Raw genomic sequence first — 18,230 nt, 5'->3', positions numbered from 1 at the left:
CAGGTCTGCTGCATCTGGCTTCCTGATTTCAGTCAGGCCATGCCTTCCTTGGCATGCCAAATAAGGGGGACTGAAATAGAATCCTTTTGTGCTACATGGGGGATCTCCCTCTCCTGGCAGTTAGTTCTAGGTGCTCAGTTTGATTAAAATCATTAGTAAGATGTGTTCACTCCTGATTTCATTACCCATGCAGGGGACTGAAGGAAGAAATCAGTCTCCAACATTTGTTCCCCATCTCTCACTAGCATTGGAAACCGCAGCTGTAGGGTTTGAATTTCTCACTACTTCTTTTAGTAAAGTTTCAGGATCCATGTCTGGTTCTCCTTTTTCATGGCCTTATATTTGAATTGCATTATAAATAGACTTTAAAATGGTGACGATTTCATGAGTATTAAATACCACTCAGATGTCAAAAGATTTTCAAATGGCTAGTCTGTGTAAACCCAGATCCAATCTATAAAACAATGTTTTCTCCCTAGACAGTCAATCCATCCATCATTCATCCATTCATGGTTCAGATGCTGGGTACTGTGCCTCTCCTGAAGAGGTTTACTGTCAAGAGAGGACAAAAAGTCAGGGTCAGGAACCTGCTGATTTTCATGTTAGACTTGTAGACAGACATTTTGCATGCATTATCTCAGCCCAATCTACAGCTGGGCATTCTTTTCACTATTCTGCAGCCGAGGACTGAGATTTAGTGAGTTTAAGTGCCAAGAGTTACACAGCTATTAGGTAGCAGAGCCAAGATGTAACTTAATACTGTTTGTGTCTGCTTCAAAAATTGTTTGAAGGAAGGGAAGCCTTGGGAGAAGGCAAGAAGGAAGGGTGCTTGGTGGTTGTGGACTGGCAGTTTCATTTGCATTGTCATTTTACCTAAGAATGAGGCAACACTGATTTCTTTATCAAAGCATCCATCTCCACTTGCCCCAAGTCTTAGAGTCACAGCACTCTGGAGACTAAGATGACCCATGGAGTTGGCACAACGTTTTTATTTTACGCTACTGTGTTATATACGTAACCGACAGATGCATCACCAAACAATCTGGGTGTTGCTGCCAACCTGTTTCAGTAGTTTTTTTCCCTTACAATTAGTGCCCCAAATCCTGTTTTTTCATAGGATTGATGATATAATTGGAAGCAACTGTGGTTCAACTGCAGTTCAGCTGAGAGTGAACAGAGACAATTCAAGCAACCACATTGAGCCTTACTCCTGCTTTTTTTCATGAGAGCTTGGAAGTCAGTGGGCAGCTATAGCCAAATCTCTGTGAGGGATGCAGGATGAGACCACTCAGAGCCAGCTTGCCCGGAGTCTGTTCAGGGATTTATCTGAGGGGGATGCTATGGCCTAATATCAGAAAGGACTCTACCAATTGCTACCGTGGTTCAGAGAAGGCAGAATTCTGTGTTGGCTGTGGGGTCAGGGAGAGCTTGATCTGGGCTGTAGAGGATGCTTCGGGATGGGGAAAAAAGGCAGAGTTAGCATATGGGAGATTAATATGGGGTGCTGAGAGAAACGCTTCTCTGAGAACTGGGAGGTACTTACAAGGGAGCAGAGAGATTGGGACCCTGGGGAGAAAAATTTGGGAGTAAATTTTCAAAAAATGTTGAGAAATCATCAGAGTGTAGACTTGGGTTTACCAGCAGAAACTCTGAAATACTGCCGGGTCAGGATCCTGTTTTTGAGTGTATGTGATCTTGCAAATTTGTAAAGCTCTCTATGCTTTAGAAAGATCAGCAGCCCCCTTTATTTCTGTGTCCATTGTCTCTAGCAACCTTATTTTAACGTCTACATGTAGATGTGACCATGGCAGGCAAGAAATTTGGGGGAGCTAGTTCAGCTTTCTCTCAGGGACTTTTTCTGAAATGATGTTGCAGGCTGTGTCTATTCTGCAGTATGGCTTTCCTTTTCGAATTAAGTGGACTGGTTACGAAATTTATTTTGAGATACAGTGACTGATTCATTCGGAATTAAGCAGATTTGCCTTAATTGTGGATCGTTGGTCCTACTTCAGGCTTACTAGCAGTAAATCATTGTAAAACTCATTGGTCCCAAATCAGGCTGAGCAACAGAATTTCATGGCAATCTGAAATTCAGGTTCCTGGGTATTAATTGGAAAGATTTTGTTTAATAAATGATTCATCAGGTTGGGACCCACTGAAACGATCCGTGTATTTCCAGAACTTGTTTGTACTTTTTAAAAAGTTTATTCAACATACAGATTTCCAACCTACTCCAGAGCTATGGATTGGAATCTCTTGGCAGAGGAACCCAGGGATCTTCATTTGTAACAATTATCTCACATCGACAGTTTCCAGCCTCGGGTTATTGAGCCTAAGACTCTTCTATCTACCTTCTCATTTCTGGCCACCACTTACCATCATTGAACCAGCAACAGCCTGGGGGCTTAATTCACCTAAAAGCTTGCATTGGCGGCTAGTCACCATAGCCCTGCGCTGTCAGAGAGATGTGCTTGGACACAAGATGCTGCTCTTCTGGCTCTGTGAGTAGACCGGGATGAGCAATCGAGAAACAGCTAACACCCAAGGTCTCTGAGGGGCCCTAGAGGTCAGAACTTCATGATGGAGGATTAAGTCTCACCCAAGAAATTCTCTCCATTTGGGCTATTTACCCTCTTTAACTTATAGTCAAGGACTTTGCATTGTCATGAGGATTCAGTGAGGTGGGGCATGCGCGCACAACTTGAAAATGTATAAGATGCTAGGATTATAAGCCGGGCAAAGATTTTGCTGTGTGTATATTTTGTTTTGAATTTTTTTTCCTGCAGCTGGTCTAGAGAGAATACGATACACTTCTTAAAATTCCCTGCAGACTTAGCGAACCTTCAGTAGGATCCCAGCATAGGAAGGAAAAAGATCTCAGTGTCTGGCTGGTCGTGATGCACATTCTCAACTCTCCCCCTTAATAGACACAGTGTACGCTACAGAGAGCAAAGTGTAATTTTAAGAACCTTGTAATTCTTTACAAATTAACACAGCAGATGGTGTTTATGGGAGCCACATAGTGAGGGATATTTGGGACGATGTGAGACATGTGTTCCAGGGTTTCGGCCTGCTGTCTATTTAGTTTAGTTTTTAATTGTCATGCTGCAAAAAAATGCTATTTGCCTCATAATGTTTTCATCGGTCCCAAGTGTGAGCAAAGGCCCCATGAGATGGCTCCATCATGGGTCAGATTCCAAGCACTCTTAGTGAGAAGGGCCTCAGAGAGGTCCCTGACTCACCGAAGCATGAGGAGTGCCCTGTGCTTGGACCCTGGTCACTTAGCAGTGGTCTTGGGATATTGGTGCTGGGGGTGGGGAGCCGCCTGGCCTTGCAGTCTGGCTTGGGGGTGGGTTTGGGAAGTTGAGAAAGAGCCCAAGTCTTGATAAGCAAAAGAGCTAACAATGAGGTTAGCAGCTCTTGATGGGGGCTTGCTAGTGTCTAAGTAGTTAAAATATTTCTTCAGTTATTTTGACTGTCCAGATAATTAAAAACAAAATATTATTCTCTCTTAGTTCCCTCATAGTGATAAGATGTCAAGTGGCCAAGACCTGTATGGTGGCTTTCCAGACAGTGCTGTCCTTTTGGAGGGGAGTGTGAGAGGAAGAAGAAGGGGCCGTGATATAGAATGGGGGGTGGTGATGCTGAGAGGATGGGGAGAGGTGGTCCTCACAGGCTTTGCAAGGACCAAGAAAGGTCAGATTTGATTTGGGGAGGTAAAAAGCCTTGGTTTTGAAGAGTGCAAGGAAATCTCTCTGGGGGTCCCCTGGGCATGCAGGAAGTGCCTGGCATTCCCAATCTTTGTATTTCCTCTTCCCAGTGTCACCAAGGAAATCTTCTTCCTTTTGTTCTGCTGTAAGGTTGACAAACAGAAGCCTCCCAGATGCTCTCTGGGATGGCCTGTTTGTCCCTTAGAAGTGTCATTTCACCAAACCCATATTTTTGGTATCTAGTGTCCTCAAGCTTACCTACTCCCATCTCCCACTATTTTGAAAGAAAAATTTGACAAAATCATGTACAATTTGTATGTTTCTTTTCCCAAGTGTGTGAATCTTAATCCTATGCATATAATCAAAGGCTTTGATTTCTGTCTTCTTTTTGCTCACATGAGATTTGGAACAGTCAAGAAAGAGAATGAGCATACAAAAAGGGTAGGCAATGATATTACTCTACCTGTGGTGAAGACACAGCTACTCCATTTCCACCTCCGCACACAAGTAGTCTTGGCCCCAAGGATCCATATCACCTCATTGTGTCAAACAGCCAGAATACTAATTATGACATTTATTATTATTGAATACATATTCATATGTACCTATTGATACATATTTCTAATTTGCTTGGCATCTAGTCTGTGTAAGGACTGTGCAAGAAACTTCAGTTTCAAGGAAGTGTGATTGGCTGACATCTTCTTGTCTGCTATGCACTGAATTGTGTCCCTCCAAAATTCATATAGTGAAGCCCTACCCCTAATGTGATCATATTTAGAGATGGGGCCTGTTAGAGATAATTAAGTTTAGATAAATTATTAGAGTGGGGCGCTCATGATAGGATTAGTACCCTTTTAAGAGGGACATTAGAGAGCTTGGTTATGTCTGTTAGTGAGGAAGAGATCTCTTATCAGAAACCGAACCTGCTGGACCTTGATCTTGGCTTTCCATATTTCCTCCTGAACAGAGAGAAAATAAATTTGTCTTGTTTAAGCCACCCAATCTGTGGTATTTTGTTGTGTCAGCCCAAGCTGACAAATACACTGTTCTTAAACTCCTGTACTTCTAATTGGGAAGAAGGGATATATAGTCATGACAAGTTTCCGAACAATAAAGGATTGTAATGATGCATCTTATATATTTGTATTTTAGCTTTAGGGTGTGACATCTGAAATTCAATTAACAATGCAAGAGATTTGCACAATACACAGTTGTTGCCTGCGTGGAAACTGGCAATGAAATAAATGATATAGGTGGCTGTAGGCACTCGGGGGAGGATGGGCTGCTGTACGCTGGGAGGGCAGGAAGGTATGATAGAGGAATTACAATATGAACTGGCTCCTGATCCATGGGCAGATGAAGCCCAGGAAGGCCAAAGCTTGGGTTCCCCACCCAGATAGATGTTCCATAAACCAAGGTAATCCTCTGTCTGGGTGTTCTCTGATTTCTGTGAACTCTCAGCAATGTGGACCCAGTTATTGACCTCTTTTTGAGATGGTGGAAAATGCCAGACTCCTGGGATCCTTTAGGTATTGATAGCTTTAACTGTAACTGAGTGGTTTGAGGAATATGCACTTAAAAATGAAGTGGAAGTTTAAATTTCATTGAAATTTAAATCATTTAATCAGTGTGCGTATATACATGTTTGTGTATAAGATCAATGGAAATTTGTACTTCGTCCTGGCTACTTTCATCTCAACTGTAAAGATAAAATGGCATTTTTTAGCAGTTTGCTCAGTTCATGGTCTCTCACTGGCTTCAAAGGCATGTGTGGTTAATTAACCATGGATCTCAACAGTCACCCAAGCTTGACATCTGGGGGAAGGGAGCTCTGAAGAAAACTGTCTTCTAGGCAGTGTTGCCTGACAGATAATCACTGAGGGCTACACCTGTGTTGATAAAATAAATCAAGGAGCAAGAATTGTAACATTACACAGGTGCCAACCACTTCCTATGACTGATCAGCAAATTGTGAAGTGGGTGAAATTTATTTTTAGGACGCCACATTTTCCAAATAATTCATCCCTTTCATACCTACCTCCTATCCCCAGGGGCCTGCTTGGACTATCCATCCTTCTCTCCACAAACAAGTGGATAGAAGCACTTCCAGAGCACTTCTTAGGAGTTTTATGCTGAGTCCTCCAGGAGAAAATAAAATTCACTATCCACAAAAAGCTTGGGTTCTACTCTGCAGGAACATGAAAACTTGATAAACAATGCAGGATGGTCTGTTATTAACATCTGCGTTATTTGACACAGTACATAATAGAAGGATATGGTCAAAGGAGAGGAAGGTCTTCAGGGGCCAGGTCAGTCTAGAAACACTCCCTGGAGGAGGATTTTAAGCTATTGCTTGAAGAATGGGTACATCCTGCTTAGCCAAATGGTTGAAGGGAGAATGATGCCTTTCAACCAGGCACCAACCAGACAGAAAGTGTGTGAGTTGTTGAGAAGGACAAATTGACGAGAGGTGTGGGCAATTACAAGGAGGTCAAATTAAAAAGTCTTAAAATATAGGCTCAAAAGTTTACTAGGAAGTAGAGATGCAGTAAGAACTAAATGGGAACTGAGAGGAATATTGAGCCAAGGAAGTGAAAGCTTGGTCTCAACAGGCCATAAGGAGGATGCTGAGGGAGGCTGGTGTGGTGTTGGAGATTGTACACTGGGGTGGCTGGGTGTCATGAGTGGAGGGATATGAGGAACAGCAGGAATCCTAGAGACTTTTTGATGGACCAATTCTCAAGTTCAGTGACATCAGACTTAGGGGAGAAATATTATATTAGGATTTAGAACTTGGGCAGTGATTAGTGCAGGTTAAAACTCTGTAGGTGAAACCAAGGCCTGAACTCCCTTAGTTCTCTGAGCTGTGTCCATGGGGGACTTGCTGGGGTTTCCCTGTCTTCCATGCTGCCTTCAGATTAGTCTGGTCTGGTAGTTTAAGGTCTCTGATTTAGTCAGACGTTTTTGGTTGTAAGTGACAGAAATCCAATATCAACAAACATGGAGGAATTGGTTAACTTGTGACACTAGGAAATCCATTGATAGATACTAATGGATTTAGGTACAGCTGGATTCAGGAACCCATGTGTTTCATTCACTGATATAATACAATTTGTTAAGTGCCTATTATGTGCCAGGTAAAGCTCCAGTCTGCCAGATATAATGATGGGTAAAGCACAGACTGTACCCTCATGGAGCTTTATTTTTACAACTTTTGTATATAATGGAAAGTATGAACCAGTTTGTTTTGACTCCAAAAACTGACTTCCCTTCCCCTTCTCTTCCCTTCCTTCTCCTTTCCTTCTATTTCCTTTCCCTAACATCTCATCTCTTTTCAGCCCCAAATTAATCTCTCATCTCTCTCTCTCTGTCTCTCTTTCCTTCCCTCCCCTCCCCCCACCTCCCAGCTATGCTTTCTTTTTATGGCATCTATTTTGAAAGACTCCCTAACTAGCTCAAGGTGTATCTGCTGCCGGTTTAGCAATCCCAGTGCAGAAAAATATGCCTCCTTCTTAATAATTTTACCTACCACCTTATAGCTGAATCTCACTGGTTCGGATGTTATCCTGAGTTTATCCCTGGGCCAGAACGCCTTGGTTGAGAGTCAGAAGGAAAAATTAGAGGGTTTACCAAAAGAACATGAAGAGGTTGCTGGGAGAATGAAAATAAATAGTGATGTGCCCTGAACTCTCTGAGTCAGGCCTTCTCTGTGCACCGCCTGATGTGTGTACTAACATTGCTATGCTAGTAGGTATGGTCTGGGAGTTTCACAAATAATGCCATCCTGCTGTTTTAACCGTCTATATTGATGATTCTTTCCTTGAGCATTGATGAGGCCTGGCAGAGAAATGTCAGACACATTTTTGCCTTGACACATTTTCATCGGTTTTTCCCTTTCTACTTTTATCCTCCCACCCCTATCCCAGAGTCCAGGAAAGCTGGGCTTTTACGTGGTCAGAGTATCCTGATTGTGGGTTTGATTTGCAGCTGTTGCTAAACTTTTATCCATTCTAAAGAGATATTACCCATTTCTTTTCTAAGAGAAATGTCCATAGCTAGTGAAAAGGAAATATTTAGAAAGGTTCACATTCTCAGACTGTGATCAACACCGAATATAAAGGTATTATGAAACATTCAAATTTTTGGTGCTATTTGTAATAAGAATATGATTTCTACATGCGGGGTTTGAGGGTAGATGGTCAGCCCTCCAAATATGATAGGGTGACTGCTAGATCAATAGATATTTTTTTCTCCTCCCTCCTGTTGTCTAAATCATAGGTTTAAATGACAGGAAAATGTGTGGGAGATGGAGTGCATGGCACATTATTGCTTTCTGCTGTTCTGATGATTTTGACTTCCATCTCTTTCAAATGACAACAATTTGAAGACTGGGCATTTGATTAGCTTCCCACGCATTCAGCATAGTAGAGTCATCGCTATACAGTATTTTGAAGATTTCTCATACATTCAATCAAGTTTGCAGGTCCTGTTGAGCGAAAGGAAAAAGTGATAGACATTTGCTTTCTTACAGCCATTTCCCACATATTAATATTGTGCCCTGAAACTAACATGAAACCACAGATCTGATGGAAGCACTGAGATAGTAGATTTATATCCTCAGGACCTCCATGAGTGACTCCTTGTGCTGAATTATGTGTTTAAGGTGTAATGAGGGTCTGGGATGGGGAACAGCCTTTAAACAAATACAGTCAATTTCAGAAATTACTATTCCTTATTATAAATTAGAGAGTTATGAAATATTCAGCATACAAGTTAAATATACTGCATATCCTTCAGTGTTTCAGAAGGGATGATGGATATTTAATAAAAGGGAGAGAGAGAAAGAAAAAAATGAAGACCCTCTTCTGATAAGTAGAAGGGCTTTTATTTTGCAAAAGGACAAAGGATAGTTTTATTTTAAAAATGAACTAAAATATTGTCTTTTTCCTGGAGAATGATTGTGAGAAATCAAAATTTCAATTAATGGCCTCAATCATTTTTGTGTAGGATTAAACTGAAAATATGAAAGTCTTCTTGACAGCATCTAATACTTTGGCAAACTGGACTTGAATTTAGAGCCAGAGGCTGGGAGAATAAAGGACCCCCTATAAAAAGCCAAATCAGGAAATTCATTCCCTTCCTTCTCATCAGTTCAAGCTGCGGATCTACCCCAAATGTGTTTTGTAAAATAGAGCCCAGCGACTAAAACAAATAAAGTTTAATAAACACGCACCTCCCTAGCACAACAGATGGCAACTAGGAAAGCTGCCTGAAGCAGTGTGAGAGATTGCTCGTGCCTGTCTTCTTTTTTTTTTAAATAATGATATTTATTAAATGGCTTTCTCTGTTGCAGACTCGTTCTCTGCAGGTAAAGATAAAGAAGTCAAGTAGGGAACAGCCTGAGAAAGGCACACAGGGTCTGCAGACAACATGTGATAAGGCGGATACACCTCAAACCGAGATTTTTTTTGATAGCCTTTGAAAAGAAACACGTGAAACTCTATAAAATCACAGAATCCTAGAATTTTAGAGATGGGAGATGGTTTAGACATGGAATGGAAATGGCCCTGGACCGGAAGTCCAGAGATCCTGCTCAGACACTAGAGAGCCATGTGATCAGTGATTTTATCTTTCTGGGTTTTGCTCTTTTCATCTTTGAGAGGAATGAGGGGGTGAGGAAGGAGAAGAAATTGATTGAGTTACCTCTTCTGGGTCAGGTACTGTGCTACATGCTCCAGATCCTATCTCTTTTATGTTCACAATAATCCCCAAAGCAAGCATTTATCCACATTTTAGAGATAAGAATACCCCGACTGACTGACAACCAATTCTAGCCCATTCTGCAGTGCCTTGAGAGCCTCCCTACAAGGGAAGCATGGTTACATGTTCGGGCTCCCCCATTTCCTGGGGTCTGTCACTCATCTCTGGCCCCTCCATTGGACAGATGATAAGTCTGGAGTGTAGAGAAGTTGCCAGATCACTTAGGTAGTTATTGGCAGAGAGTGCTTTATAACTGCTTTTCGTTTCCACTGTTCAGCAAAGGCAGGGAATAAAGGGATGACAGGCTGAAGACCACACACTTGTGTTTACAAGGTGATGGTGTCAAAATGAAGACGGAGGTCTCCCTTCACTTCAGTCTGTTAAACAATTTTTAGTTTATAGAGCCTGGAGGGTCAGGGAGGGAGAGTTTAGGTTAGGCTTCTGTTTGATTCCCTGGGAACTAGAATTTACTCATGATGATCGAAACTTTAGTTATTTAACAACTATATCCAACAACCTACTATGTAAAAGACATTCATCTGGAGTTTCTGACCCTTATTTCACCTCTTGGAATATCCCAGACTAGTCGTTTAAAATGAACCGCCCCCAATATTCCTTCCTTAAACAGAAATAACTCTTCTTTAAGAATCCTAGTCTTTGGCAAGGTTTTCATATATTATCTGCCTGAGTGGAGAAAGTCGAAGTCCAGGTGATCTAAAAATAGTTTCCGTGTAGTTTCCAAAGCAGTACTTTCATTTTTTTCCACAGTAGAAATACTTTCCTAATTACCCTGAATACTGTTAACGCCTTTTATTGTTTCCAGCACATTGACACCTTGACTGATTGTCCTGCTAACCTGGTGAAGAAGACAGGGCATATGTTATGCTATCCATTGTGCTTATGAGAAAAATCAGACGTAAAAAATGAGCAAATCGTTAGTCCGAGATCACAGAACCTAATAGCAAAGGGCTGACACTACAAGGCAGGAGTCTTTCTTTGTTGGTCTCTCTCAATGATTAGTTTCCTGTCCAATTTAGGTTGATAATTTAAAAGTATTTCTACCTGGGGTCATACCAGAGCACAGGAAAATATGGAGTCATGGGCTGCTAGTCCCCATTTACTATGTAAATCTGAGCATTGAGGGGTTACTAGCCTTGTTCCTGAGCCCCTACCTTATTTTAAAAAAATTAGTGCTAACAAAGGGCCAGTGAATGGATGATTTCAGCTGGTGACCCCAGTTTCCTAAGTTCAAGTCCTGGCCTTACCATTCCCCCACCTCTCTAAACCATGAAAACAAAGATGGCACCCAAGTCAACTGCCATATTTTGAATTGCTTTCAGCCAGAGATTTGAAAGCTCAAGACACCAGATCACAAATATTATACAAAGAGAATCTCAACAACACAGGGACCTGGAATGCTAATGTCACCGGAGATGCTCTGAGCTTGCAGATCAAACTATAGTTGGCTGTAATCATACTACAAAGAAGCTCTTATAAAAATATCCTGTCTCTACAGTTAGTCAAACCAATCCCTTCACATGGTGGAGAAAAGGCTGGCCCATTCCTCTCACTGTCCTCCCAGTAACTGCCTTGCTCTTTCTTCTCTTGATGCTACTTTGGCCCTCCCTCTTTCCTATTCGAATTTTGCCCAGGACTTAAGGTCTGGCTAAATCTTCCCATCCCTCTGTGAGATTACTGACTTCCCAAATGCAGCATCTCCTTCCTCTTTGGAACATCTTATTTAGCCCTGAAAGGAGTTAGTCTCTCTGTGGAGTTGTTAGTCTTGTTGGTCTCACGTTGGGGTCACTCACCTGATTAGGAGCTCCTCAACTGTGAGAATGTGACTCTCGCTTTTTGTGCATCCCCTGTACCCCCCTACCACCACCACCCCCCCCCAGTGACCAACATGATGCCTCACATCTCTGGGACATGTGCTATACAGTTGCAGGTTATTGATGCCAGATGGGATACAGAATCCCATGTTGCCCAGCTATTCACAGAATGTGTATCTGTAACCACCCTACTCACAATTTTGAGCATCCCCATTACCCCTGGGGGTAGGGTTGCTAGATTTAGCACATAAAATTATAGGACACGGACACCCAGTTAAATTTGAAATTTAGGTAAACAATGACATTTTTTTAGTATAAATATATCCCCTAATTTTTTAAAATTTAAAATTTAAAAATGTTATCTGACCTGTACTTATGGGACGCACCTTACTGGCCCCACCTAATCCTGGCCCTGTCAGAGCCTGGCTTTATTTAAAGTCTTGATACTTGTTCAGCATGGATTTTTTGGCATTAATTTTGAGTTTTTAAACTATTGCATTAAACCATTGCTTATCTTGATTCCTGAGTTCTTTGATGACCCCTCACATTTTATACCTGAGGCAAGTGCCTCATTCCCCTCACCCTGGTCCCAGGTCTTCTGTCATCCTCATGGTCTCCTTTGTAAATGGAGATAATGATATGTCACTGGCAGGATTCAATGAGCCCTGTCTGACGCAGTATTTATTCCGTAATTATTTTGCGTATTCACACTGTCTTGACTTTTTTTTACATTGGAGAGTTCAGTGATCCAGTGTGCTTCTCTCACAGTCACATTTTAAAACAAACTCACAGCTGTTCATTTTTCAAAATAATTTTTTAATTACTCTCCTACATGGAAAGGGCTTGAGAAATCTGTGGTTCCAGAATGATTGTGGTCCAGACCCCCGTAAAAGCGCCCATATTTTGAAGGCAGACCTCCTATTTACAAGGCGGAAACCAAAGAGAAAAGAAACAGCTCTGGCTGCTAAGCTGGTGTCACACCTGACTATGGAGAGCCAGGGCGCTGAAGTCACACTCACTGTGTGACAGCAGTCCTCGGAAGATGAAGTCGCACATCGTTCTTCTCCGTATACTTTTGTTTCCTTTTAGCTAATTGTATGCTGATATTTCAAAGTTGTAAATGTTGTTCACTTTATTTTAAGCTCTTTCTACCTACAGAACTTCAGAGTGTACACCTGAGAGGGTCAGCATTTGAGTTTAGGGAGTGGAAAAATGGTGATGGGGATTTGTAGGTTTTAAATGATTAAAAATACACACACGTGCCCTGGTTTTGGCTTTTTCCTGCAAAATCCTATAGGATTACACATCGACCATTCATTCAAGAAAAAATGATTAATTAAGCAAGTTGTAGAAAAGAGTGACTGCTTGAAATCTAGGTATATGTAAATCGGATGTGTATGTATCAGCCTTATGCATACAGGATTTTGCCTTTGGAAGAGAACATTTAGAAATCTGTCCGATGTTAATTTCTATGGATCCTCGAAACACATTATCCCATGAGGCACAATTTATGACTTGGGATCTCATTTCATCACATACACAAATTACTGCAGAGACCTACTTGGTTTTACAGAGACTGAGTATGGAACAAGAATTGGCCTGCCGCTAGGACCATAAATAAATAGATCTGTAGGGTGTTTGACTAAAGTTTAGATAATTTAATAGATTTGACAAAGATTCTGAGAACAATTTTCTCTTCAGAGGAAGATAATGCCATCCATAAAGGTTTTTTTATCCATGGGAATCTTGTCGCTGTTGTGGTTTTAAAAAGATAATGGAGCTTCTGTTTGGTTTGATTTTAATTGTGTTATTACAGCAATGAAAAAAATAGAAAAACACAAGGGAAAACAGAAACTAGTCAAACTTCCAAACTTCCACTGAATAATTTATCAAGATTATTATCATTATTATCTTTTGCTTTTGCCTCTGCTTGTTACAGTCATAAGGGAAATTTTCCTCGTGACCTCAAGCTGTGGGTTCCTTATTATCATGTTTAGCATTCCACTGCATGGCAGAACAAAGAGTAAAACACTATGTTTTCTAGTAAAGCATCTCTTTTGATTTTGATACAGAAGTTACAAAAAGGCCTGTGATATATTGTTATAAAATTCTGAATTCTGATCGTTTACCTTAAGTTTCTTTTCTAATTTAGTTTTTATCTCAGTCATCTTCTATTCAGAAGTGTGCTTACATAATAGAAAAACACAAAACATTTGTATTTGAAGGCAATACCAAAACATCCTTGTGTTTACTTAATCGCTGAATGTCTGGAGAAGGGGAGAAAACATAGATTTGCATGGAGTTGCATATGGACATACATGTAACCATCTTGAGAATGTATTGATGTCATCCATTTTTACTCCAGAGAAAATCAACTTTAGAGACCAAGTTGTATTAGCTGTGTATTGAAGAGAATCATTTTTGAAAAATGGCTTGAACTCTACAACTCAAGTGTGTTTCTGAATTATTTTAACCTTTAATGTCACTAACATTGAATTTTTCTAAATCAGAAATTATTTCTCTTTTCTTAATAGACTGGAAGAAAAGAAAAAGGAGATCCTCTAAACATTGCAATTGATAAGATGACCAAGAAAACAAGGGATCTGAGGAGACAGGTACCGTTTTTGTTTTTATTTTAGGTTCATGGTACTTAGTGGTGGTTTTCTGAGAATGTCCTTTTTCAGGGTGCTGTGTTAGAGCCGATGTTCAGCTCACTATTCTTTATAACATCTACATATACACAGAGACTTTGCATCAACAACTTAGAGTCTGCTGAACAGAGAGAGATGTGACAGGTGCAAAGGGTGTGGTGATGAAAATAATCCCTGAGGTGAGGGAAGGTGGGGGAGAGCCCTCTCACTGGCCAGACACAATCTTCCCAGGTGGAGAGGTGATGCATTCTCTGCCTTCTTCATCTGGTTTTAAGTTTTTCAGACCCAGGTGTGTAAAGAACCAACCTCTGATTTCTGCTGGGTCTTAAACTCCCAAGGCAATCAGTGAATAAACAAGAATGCCAATGGTTAATGAGAAACACAGCTCTTAATCTGATGGGCTAATTAAGGTCTCTGACCCAGTGTATTTCCTCAAGGGTATAAATCTAGGGGAAAATTTGCTTATCAGACGGTTGTTTGGGAAGCAGGGAACCAAAGCAAGGAAAGGCAGTTGGATGATTTAAATGGCTAATGGCATCATTTGTCTGAAGGATCCATGTTGGGGGAGGGGTTAGAAATCTCTAGTCAGGGCCCCTTTTCATCTTGAAAGCGCTACATGAACACTAGTACATGTTGTCTATAAGACAGTAAGTCTTATTTTATATGTTGCCATGGTGAGCTCCACTGTCTTCTGTCTCTTCTCTAGAAGAGACAATACCATCCATTAAGTTCCCAAAGAATTCCTTCATGATTTCTGCCCAAGAGGCATCCTGTCTCCTGCTGGTAGCTTTTGCATATATCCATCTCATTAAGTGTTGATTGTGTTGGTCATCTGGAACCAGCCACAGCCCTGGGGTAACACCTGCTTTACTTTCTCCATCTGGAAAAGCTGGACTGGCAGGGATGGATCATTGAACACTCAGTCCTGCAGTTTGTCAAGTACAGACAAGATTAGCAAGGTGCCTGGGCAAGAATAGCCAAGGAGCATCTTAAAAAATGGTTTGAATGAGAGGAAAATACTACTTCAAATCACTGCTTGGGAGCTTCTGAGCTCTCTTCAGGATGTCACCAGAAGGTACAGACACACTTGAGCTAATGTCCTCTAGAAGATACCACAATTAGTTCTGGGATATGAAGACTCTAGTTTGCCCAGCTAACAAGCCCTTTTGGGGAAAGCATTTTCTTTTTATTTTACCTTGAGAAAAGGGAGAATAAAACATTGCCTTCTTAGGCATTATTAGGTAATACCCAAAGAGCTGTACGGCCAGGTCTGCTTCTCTTTGCCCTCTTAGACAATCTTTCCATACAAAGCCCCCATCTGATATGAAATGATACTGCTAGTAGGAATTGGGATTGGCGTTGGTGGCAAACAGTGAATCAGGTGTCTGGAGCTCAGGGTTTTACTTCTAGCTCTGCCACTAAATTGGCTGTATGACTGTGGATCCTTCATCTCTTGGCCTCCTTCTCCTATTTGCAAAAGTAGGAAGCCGAACTGGGTCTGTAAGCTATCTTTGAATGAGTCCATTTATTTCCTCCGCCAGAGGTCCTAATGCCAGATAACTGCTGGTTTTAAAAGCAGTGGGAGGGCATCAGGCATCTCCTCTAAGGTTTGCCTTTGGCTAGATTGTCAAGAGGCAAAATCCATGAAACAAGTCTTCCCTCCCCCTCTAGGTCTCAGTAGAGACCAATCCTTTACATTCTGGAGCCAATACCCTTAAGTTCTCTGCACTCATGGACCTATCATAGGAATTTTTTCTCTCATTAGGAAGGAATGGATAAAGTAGTTTTCACCTTGGTGTTACAATTATCAATAAAGTGTCGACTCTTAGCTGCGGACAGTGGTGAAATTTGAAGGTGGATTCATCGTGGAATTTTAAATACTTTGGTGACAAGATCCTCAGGGAACTTCTTTTAGGGTGGCAGTAGAAGGAGTATGTCATCCCCCCAAATCATTCCATGTATAAGATTTTTTTTTTTTCTGCTCACCTTTCCCAAAGATTGGGAGGAATAAGGGTAAAAGAGAATTGTTTTATGATATTCAGAGCCAACAGTTATGGCAAAATTTCACACCACATCCCTGAATTTGGTTCAAATATCCTTCTCTTCCCCAGCATGCCTTTCTAGAACTAAGGTGGTCCTCATCTGTCAGTTCCATCCCTATCTATATGTTGGAATATTTTAATCTGTTTTTTCCCATTTCTTCTGTTTCTCCATGTACACCTGTACTGGTACAAAAGCTTCTCTGAGCTAAACAGAAGCTACCTAACATTTCTGCAGATGGAACATGCAAGGAGTCTGAATAGCTTGGCTCAGGTGCATCTTCAGTTTAGATTTAGATAGCTAGTTAATTGGATTAAAATAGTTTTATCTGAGTTTCTGATAGCAGCTATGTGGTGGCCCAGTGAATGCTAGTGGTTCAAATAAGTGAAAACGGAAACACTTTCTGTTCCTTCAATTACAGACAGGCCTTTGTTAGAAAAGATTCAAAATGAAAACCCTCAGCTATCTGGCTCCACTTCCCCATACACCTATATTTCTTTATACAATATTTAGAGAAATTAAGTCACATAAGGAAAAAAGCTGAAATCAAAGCAAAATATTTCTAGTGACTTTCGTAAGTTCCCACCCTTTCCATTTTCTCCCTCTTCCTCATAGCCCTAAGGCTGGGCAGTGTTCTTCAGAAGGTGACCCTGGAGGCTTGCAGAGCTGTAGTCACCAAATTAAAAAATAAAGTCAATTATGATTATAATTTTGAACTTGCCTAATGAAAGTGGACTTAAATTTGTAAACACGTGGGAAAAAAATCAAGTAATTGAATGAAAAGGATTTCTGTTTAAGTAGAAGTTTGAACCAAGTAGAAGTCCCTGTTTTTCAGGCAGTATGTCCCAAGGAACTGGGGAGTCATAAATTGTGAAAAAGTTTGCAGGAACCCAAGGGCGTTATTTCAACTGATTGGCACGGATCCATCTTGCCAATTAAACCCATGAGAGTGGGCAGTGGTAGAACAGAATCCTTTTAAGAGTATTTTGTTTGGAATTAAAAATGGATTTAGGGGAACATAACTGCCAGCTTTAAGCATTATGTTTTAATTTTAGAGCTGTGGGCACAGTATGCCCCATGTCTGAGCTACTGTCACTGCTGTGATTCTGGAATCAGCCCATTATAAGAAAAAAAGCTTTTGGCCGAGTCCCTGCCTGAGTACCTAGTAGCCCACGCGGTCTGTCCGTCCCTTAGAAAGGGCCCAGTTGGTGTCTGCCAGCTGCTCCTCCATGTTCTCCTTCTATGTGCCACCTGTGAACTATTCTAGGCATGGTCTCGATTTTCCTTAAGCTTACAGTGATGCTGGTTTATCCTGATCATTATTTTGGTCCTTGTATTAGTCTTTTTTCCCCCCCAAGTTGATAAGCAAATCAGGACCCAGATGTTTTCCTATGAGAAGCTAATAAATAGTAATCATAACATGTTAGTGTGTTGCTAAACTTAGCAACTCTCTCTCATTCCCCAAACCAATCAATGGACTAATTCTTATTCCTTCACCCTTAATAGCCATCATAATAATTCCAGCAATGAGATTCCGTGTGTCAACTTGACAAAAGTGTCAATTTTGCTATCACAGTCAAAACATTTTCAAAAGACAACAAAACCATGTATGGAATGCTTTTACATTGGGATGCATACTTAATAGAATGGATTATATAACAAAGGATTACAAACAAACAAGCAAAACATGTCGCTGGGTGGCATATTAAAGGTTGATTTACCAAGATCCTGCCTCCAGATAGGACTACAGAAAAAGCTTCCAAGATTAGTAAGAAATAATTACAGCTGAAGATTCCTCAGCTGTCCTCTTTGTGACCCAATTCCGTATATAAGAACTGTGGCTAAAGGTGGGTAGTCATCAGCGAGACCTTGTAAAATTACTGTCCACAAAATGTAAACTAAAGAAGAGCTGACATATATTGGGTCCTTACAATGTGCCAGGCACTGTTCTAAGTTCTCTCTACAAACGGACCCCATTTAATCCTCATGCCAGCTCTGTGAGATAGAAAAGATTGTTACCATGTCCACTTTACAGATGGGGACATGAAGCCAAGTAATGTACCCATGGCCATGCAAAGTATGTATTCATGGAGGCCCCAGTCCAGGCAGTCTGGCTGTGGGGTCTTGGCTCATAACCCTTCCCCATCCTGCCAATCCATAGAACCAGTGGATACAGTTGGGTCACCCATATACGAATCTCCTTTGGAGAAGGAGGAGGGTTCATGTAATACATAGAG

At 41.1% G+C, this 18,230-nt stretch overlaps 1 protein-coding gene across 2 annotated transcripts in view; it reads left to right on the top strand.

The window, feature by feature from the left end:
- The window catches only part of CTNNA2 (catenin alpha 2), a 1,184,370-nt gene that overhangs the window by 918,893 nt on the left and 247,247 nt on the right, over positions 1-18,230 (top strand). For both annotated transcript variants that reach the window (XM_067007311.1, XM_059079035.2), the window contains exon 8: positions 13,837-13,917. In XM_067007311.1, coding sequence (XP_066863412.1) covers positions 13,837-13,917 — 81 coding nt within the window. The remainder of the gene's footprint in view (positions 1-13,836; positions 13,918-18,230) is intronic.

The sequence above is a fragment of the Kogia breviceps genome, chromosome 11 (assembly GCF_026419965.1).
Source record: "Kogia breviceps isolate mKogBre1 chromosome 11, mKogBre1 haplotype 1, whole genome shotgun sequence".
Taxonomy (NCBI): Eukaryota; Metazoa; Chordata; class Mammalia; order Artiodactyla; family Physeteridae; genus Kogia; species Kogia breviceps.
Note: the sequence above shows the minus strand (reverse complement) of the source record. Positions and strands in the feature narration are given on the sequence as shown.